We start from the raw sequence: 7340 nt of genomic DNA, 5'->3' as shown, positions 1-7340 counted from the left end.
CTCTTCTAGTCATTTGGGCAAGTGTTTGTTCTCCCAGTTTAACCCTTTCTAAGATGTATATGTTTTCTTGGCAGTCCATGGTACATTCAATACTCTTCTCCAGCACCACAGCTCAAAGGCATCAATTCTCCTTCTATCCTCCTTGGTTATGATCCAACTCTATGATGCATAACAAGTGATTTCAAAGACCATGGCCTGTATCAGAAGTAGAATGCTATAAAATTCAACATACAAAAATCAGCTACAATGACAAAGAGAATATAGAGATAAAGCTAAGAAAAATAGTATGAATTACAACAGCTACAAGACAAAATACTTGGGAACAAATCTAACAAGACACATGACAGTTTATACAAGGAATACTACAAAGCATTACTACAAGAAACAAAAAGAGATATGGAGAAATCAAAGACTATATCATGTTCATGGAAAAGAAACTCAGTGTCATAAAAAAAGACAATTCTACAACAGGCATTTTCCAAGTTCTATGCATTCCAAGATAGATACCAACATTCTTCAACAAGATGGAAAAGGCCATTTCCAATTTTATCTGGAATGGAAAGAGACCTCACATAAGCAAAACACTATTGAAAAAGAGAAATAAGGCAGAAAGCATCACAACTCTGATCTCAAATCTTACTACACAATTGTGGTTGTCAAGAGAGCAAAGACACAGAGCAGCAGAAAAGAACTGAGAATGCCAAAATCAACCCATCTACTTATGGTCAACTGATTTCTGACAAAGAAAAGAAATCAGTTAAGTGGGGAAATGACAGTCGGCTTAATAAATAGTGTTAGGAGAATTAGAAAATCATATGCAGAAAACTTAAGTAATACCCACACCTTGCATCAGACATAAAAACAAACTCAAGGTAGATCAGGGACTTAGCCCTAATTCACAGCATAACATGTTTCAAGCATGTTGTTGTTGTTATTGCTGTCGGCTCATAGCAACCCTATGTACCACTCTTAGTGACCCTAAACCCTGCTCTATCCTGTGCTACTCTCAGTCTCCAACACACCCACCCCGACTTACCCAGTCACTGAATCGATCCACCTCGTAGAGGGTCTTTTCCTCCTGCTCTGTCCTTCCACCTTCCCAAGAATGATGTCCTTTTCTAAGGACCGGTCCCTCCTTGCAACGTGTCCAAAGTATGTCAGACGAAGCTTTAGAATCCTTGCCTCCAAGGAGCAATCTGGTTTAACCCTCTCCAGGACGAACCTGTCTGTTTTCTTAGGAGTCCATGGTACATTCAATACTCTTCTCCAGCACCACAGCTCAAAGGCATCAATTCTCCTTCTATCTCCCCTAGTCATTGTCTAACTGTCTGACACATAACTGGTTGCAAAGACCATGGCCTATATCAGGTGCACCTTAGTCTCCAGAGTGACACCACTGCTCTTCAGCACTTTGGAGAGGTCCCTAAAAGCAGACTTTCCCATTGCAATACGTCTTTTAATTTCCTGGCTGCTGGTGCCAAGAGGGTTGACTGTGGAGCCAAGCAAACTGTTTAACAATCTCAATCTCTTCACCATTCATCCTGATGCTGCCAATTGGTCCAGTGGTGAGACTCTTTGTCTTCTTGATATTGAACCTCAATCCTTGACCTTCTACAGCAAGCGCTTCAGGTCCTCCTCAGTTTCAGCAAGTTAGGGTTGTATCATCTGCATAACACAGACTATTGATGGATCGTCCACCAATTGTGATGCCACACTTCTCCTCATAGAGCCAAGCCTCTCAGATACTCTGTTCTGCATAAAGGTTGAAAAGGTATGGAGATAGGACACATCCCTGGCATACACCCTTTCCAATTGTGAACCATGCAGTGTTTCCTTGCTATGTTCTGAAGACTGCCTCTTGGTCCAAGTATAGGTTTTGCATTAGCATGATCAAGCGTTCTGGGATTCCCATTCTTCTCAGAGTCAGCCAGTTTGCTATGAAACACAGACAGACATTCCTCTGGTATTCCCTGCTTTCAGCTAAGATCCATCTAACATCAGCTACAATATCCCTAGTACCACCACCCCTTCGAAAGCATCCTGGACTTCTGGCAGTTTTCTATTGATGTGCTGTTCCAGTCGTTTTTTTATTATCTTCTGAAGAATCTTGCTTGCATGTAAAATCAATGATATTGTTCTATATTTTCCAGACTCTGTTGGGTCACCCTTCTTTAGAATGGGAACAAATATCACTTCCAGTCAGTTGGCCAAATGGTTGTTCTCCAGATTTCTTGGCACAACTTGGTGAGCACATCTAGGGCAGCATCTGTTAGTTGAAATAAGTCAACTGATATACCATCTATTCCTGGGGCCTTATTTTTTTGCTATTTCCTTCAAAGAGTGTAAAAAGTCATTACTAAGACAAAGGAGGAAGAAAAGACCAAAACTGATGTCAGAAGAAACTCTGAATATTGTACTAGAGGGCAAAGAAGCCAAAGCAGGAGGAAGAATTCAAGATACTAAAGAGCTGAACAAAAGATTTCAATAGAGAGCACAGGAAGACAAAGTAAAACATTACAACGAAATGTGCAAGGAGCTGGAGTAAGAAAATCAAAAGGGCTGAACTCGCTCAGCATTTCTTAAGTTCAAGGAACTGAAGAACAAATTCAAACCTCGAGTTACTATAATCAAGGATGCTTTAGGCAGAATATTAAAAGATCCAGGAAGTATTAAAAGAAGATGGAAAGAATATACTGAGTCACTGTATCGAAAGGAATTGGTAGACATAGAAGGATTTCATGGAACAACATATCAGCAAGAGCCTATGGTTCCAAATATAATAACCTAAAACCAGGAGAAAATAAAATAGATATATGTGAACTTCTAAGAATCAAATCCATGGGTACATTAAAAAACTTCTCCAACAAGGTAAGAAAGAAACCTACAGTTTGGGATATATTTGGCAATGACTTATTTGAAAAGGGACTTATTTCTAAAATTTATAAAATACTCCAGTACCTCAACAAGGAAAAGGTAAAACAACTCAATCACAAAATGGGCACAACGTACAAATAAACACTTCACTGAAGAAGAAACTCAGATGGCAAACAAATATATGAAGAAATGTTCAAAATCCCTGCTTCTCTTATGGTGGACCATCCTTGCCATTGTTTTGTTGTGGTTATGTGCCATCGAGATGCCTACGACTCACAGCAACCCTATGCAAACAGCTCTGAAGCCTGCCCTATTCTGAGCCAATCTCACTGTCTCTGACAAACCTCATCCCATTTCTCCAGTCAAACCATCTCCTCAAGGGTCTTCCTCTCCTCTGTTGTCCCTCTACCCTCCCAAGCATGATGTCCCTCTCCAAGGACTGGTCCTTCCTGGCAATATGCCTCAAGCATGTAAGAGGGAGCTTCAAAATCCTTGCCTCCAGAGAGCAACCTGGTTTCACCTTTTCCAGGACAGACCTGTTGGTTCTCTTGGCAGTCCATGGTATGTTCAATACTCTTTTCCAGCACCACCAACTCAAAAGCCTCCATTCTTCTTCTGTCATCCTTATTCATTGTCCAGATCTCTGATACATAGCAAGTAATTGTGAAGACCATGGCCTGGATCAGGTGTACCTTAGTCTCTAACAACTAAGAGAATGATCTCACCCCAGCAACAAAGCAAAGTTCTACAGGACAGCAAACAGCAAAGGTGGTGAGGCTATGGAGAGACTGGACCCCTTCCTTATTCACTGTTGCTGGGAGTATAAAAGGCTACAGCCACTATGGAAGGCAGTCTAGCGCTTTCTCAATAAATTGGAAATAAAAATACCATTTGACCCAGCAATTCCACTACTAGGAATATTCTCTAAAGAAATCAAAGTCATAACTCAAACAGATGTATGCACACCTTATATGTTGCTGCGTTATTCACAATAGTAGAGATAGAAGCAACCCAAATGCCCAACAACAAACAAATGGATAGAAAAACCATGGCACATTCTCACAACAGAAAATTATGCAGTATTAAAAAATGATGAACTCAGAAAACATACAACCTGGGGGAGCCTGGGGGACACTGTACTGAGTGAAAAATCTCTGTCACAAAAGGATACTTTATAACATTACTGTTTTAAGACAGGACAGATGAGGCCTTGGGGCTTGGGGAGAGAATGTGAAAAGAATGGACAAATAATGAAAACTGTGACAGAAAAGATGCGGGGAAGAACTGTCCAAAAGGAATATATGATTAGGCATTAAAGATATGACAAGAACCTGGAACAAGTGGTGCATGGGGGCAGGGGTGTTGGGAGGACGGGGGAAAATGTGCAACATTAATTAAACAAAGAAATTCCTATAAAAACCATAAATAAAAAGAAGATATAATTCCATGAAATGCTTGTATTTTTTTTTAAATGCTTGTATTTTTATAGTCTTGCCTCAACTGAAATACCTTGAGTCTCCTAGTTAGAAAATACTTTTGAAAAAATATTTATAAAGTGAAGGAAAACTATTTTTAAGATAAAAAAACTATGAGCTGAAGGCTCAAAGCAAATACTAAAAAATTTTAAAAATTAAGATTACTTTTCCTTATACTGAGAAAATAACTCTCTAACATAAAAATTGTAAGGTCAAATGGTTTAAGAACTAGTAGTGATTTACAGTTCTTAAACCATTTAACCTGGTAATTAATGTTGATAGTTGTAGAGGGGCTTCACACCTTTTGTTCAAAGGGTTGCTATGAGTGACGCTCAACTTGAAGGCAACCAACAAATGATTTATAGGTTAAACACTTTTTAGAAAAACTTGTTAGGGAGTGCAATTGATACCCAAGACCACGAGATCCCGTCACACACACACACGCACACACAAACATATATCCTACACAAAGAAAATTCAAGCAACAAACTGGAAACTAAAATAAAGTGAATATACTGAAGACATCATTATTTGGTTTCACCAGGATTACCAAAGAATTTTTCAGTAAAAATTCAAGCATTTTTATGGAAAAGGAAGTCCAAGTACGCACATCTTCAAATACTACAACCTAAACAAAAATTTCAACCTTTTAGTTTATAGCAATGAGTAAATCAGTCAGCCAGTCTTAAGTTCTTAATAAAAACTTACGCGTTTTAACATTTTGGCTTTGTGCTTCACTGTATCATCTATATGTTTTTTTTCATTTGTTGCTGTGTGCTTTGATAACCCAAGCTTTTCACACTCCATTGTTTTATCTTCACTATGAATTTCAGCTTTAGCTTGGTTTTCCGAAATATCCAAATCTAGTATTTCAGTCTTTTTATCTTCTTCAGCACAGCATTTCACACACACATATTCTTTGTCTTCTTCTCCCATTTGTTGTGCTTGGGATAGACTTAGCCCAACACAGTCTCCATGAAACCAGTCGTCACATCTCCCACAGCCAACCATAAATCTGGAGGTTAAGAAAAGAAATTTTTATTTGATATAGCTCTCTGAAAGACAATTATTTAAAAAGTACAATAAAAATACATTTAAGTAAAATTTCTAATACTTATTTGTCAAGATACTCTAAAGTTTTTAAGATTACCTCTTTAACAAAGAACCAATTTTTAATGAAGAGTATTTTATACAAATAGGCATTTTGAAATTAACCATCTCTTCTAGTATAAATAATGAGAAAAAAAACTTGCAAAGATGAAAATAAGGTATAATGACCAACATAAAGAATAACACCTTTCCATTAGACTCTGTCTGTGATAATGAGCTCCCAAATGATCAAGATTACCACAAATACTTAAAACCATCTACACATATAAAAAACTAAGGGGAAATCGCTTAATCAACAAGTTATTTTCCATTTGTTAAAAACAAGGTAACTTTCAAACCACTAGTCTATTAATCATCTTAACTCCCTCAAACTGATCAGATCTTATAAGTAGTTTTGAATGTGTAATAACTAAACTGACCAACTAGTTAATATTCATGTCAAATTTTTAAATACTTGTTAAGTCTCCCAATACTATAAAATTCTTTACTGTATCATATTTAAGAATTAATGTCATTAACCAATATCAAGTTTTTCAATCAAATATTATCAAAGGAAAGATTCAGGACACAAAAAAACCCCTCTCCATTTTTCTTAGAAGGGAAGTACTTTTGAATGGCAAATCAGATATTAAATAATTATGGTCTGAGAACTTACTACACATTTATACCCCACTTATTGATAACAATAAAGCTCGTTTAAAATCAAAATGCTTGACATTTTCCCATTTCCATTAGCAAGCCCCGGTATCCTAAAAGAGATTAAGATGTAAAACTTTGCATAAGAATACTCCTTAACAGTTTAAGACAGACTGTTAGATAACATTACATTAGTGTCAAAATTCTTTTCTAAGTTACATGGTCTAGTAGGAAGATTTTACAGGTTATCACTGGGGGATATGCCAACTCTATGCAAAGATCTAGTATACTGAATAGTTTCAATCCTTAAAGGTTATCTCAAAAACAGGCAGACCCCACATTCTCTTCTTGATTAGCAGTCATTTCTTCTCTCATGCCTTCCTATTGTGTATGTTGTGTACTTATTTCCTCCAAGCTACTATCTATCTATATATAAATTATGTAATTATATACACTTTTATATATACACACAATTATATGTTGTGTTGATTGCCTTCTAGTCGAGCACGACTCATAGTGACCCTATGAAAAGGCCTGAAGCCCTTCTACAACTATCGACATTTATCAAAGTTCATAGTTTCCAGAGCCAAGTTCTTTAGGAAGTGGATGCCATTCCTGCTTCACGAATTTGTGTGTCATCCTCCCACAGGGGCTCTGTTCATCTTCTCTGTATTATTCCAATTTTAGCATATGTGCTAACAAAGCAAGCACTTCAATTCTTTCTTCACATTCACTGTAATGCCATTTTAAAAAAATCATATGCCCAGTGAGTCAATGGTTTGAAAAAAAGAAAAAAAAAACAAACACCAAACCCCAAAATGTCTGAGACTAAAAAATTTTCAATGTTAATACTTGTTTGTAAAACAGAAAGTTTCTGAAGTTTGAGGGAGGTTTTGAATGGTCTGTTTGTTATACACATTATCCACTCAACAAGGAGTTTTAAACTATGCAGTACTTAAGCAGTGTTTCCGTTCCTGGTTGAAACAGACAACCTGCTCTTTTCTTGATATACTGAAGGAAGCAAATAGTAAATTTCCCTTTTAATTCCTTAATCAAAGTGACAGGATTTTTAAAAAAAGAGTATCTGTACAGTATTTATCTGTAGGATATTGCTTTAATTAAAACCCTACAGACTATGTTTTTGTTGTAAATCCAAAAATATGTCAAATTATAAAGGACACCTTACAGATAAAGCATTCTTACTGAATGTGGTTTCACAGTTGTGAAACTTATGATTTCACCATG

The 7340-nt window shown here is 36.8% G+C and overlaps 1 protein-coding gene across 1 annotated transcript in view; it reads right to left on the bottom strand.

Moving 5' to 3' along the window:
• PHF3 (PHD finger protein 3) overlaps window positions 1-7340 on the bottom strand; it is a 126552-nt gene that overhangs the window by 44074 nt on the left and 75138 nt on the right. The window contains exon 4 of the mRNA XM_006897058.1: window positions 5058-5364. Within this exon, the coding sequence (XP_006897120.1) occupies window positions 5058-5364 (307 nt within the window). The remainder of the gene's footprint in view (window positions 1-5057; window positions 5365-7340) is intronic.

Source organism: Elephantulus edwardii, unplaced genomic scaffold (assembly GCF_000299155.1).
Source record: "Elephantulus edwardii isolate Elephantulus edwardi_28Jun2011 unplaced genomic scaffold, EleEdw1.0 scaffold00198, whole genome shotgun sequence".
NCBI classification, from domain to species: Eukaryota; Metazoa; Chordata; class Mammalia; order Macroscelidea; family Macroscelididae; genus Elephantulus; species Elephantulus edwardii.
This window is presented reverse-complemented; position numbering and strand designations above follow the sequence as displayed.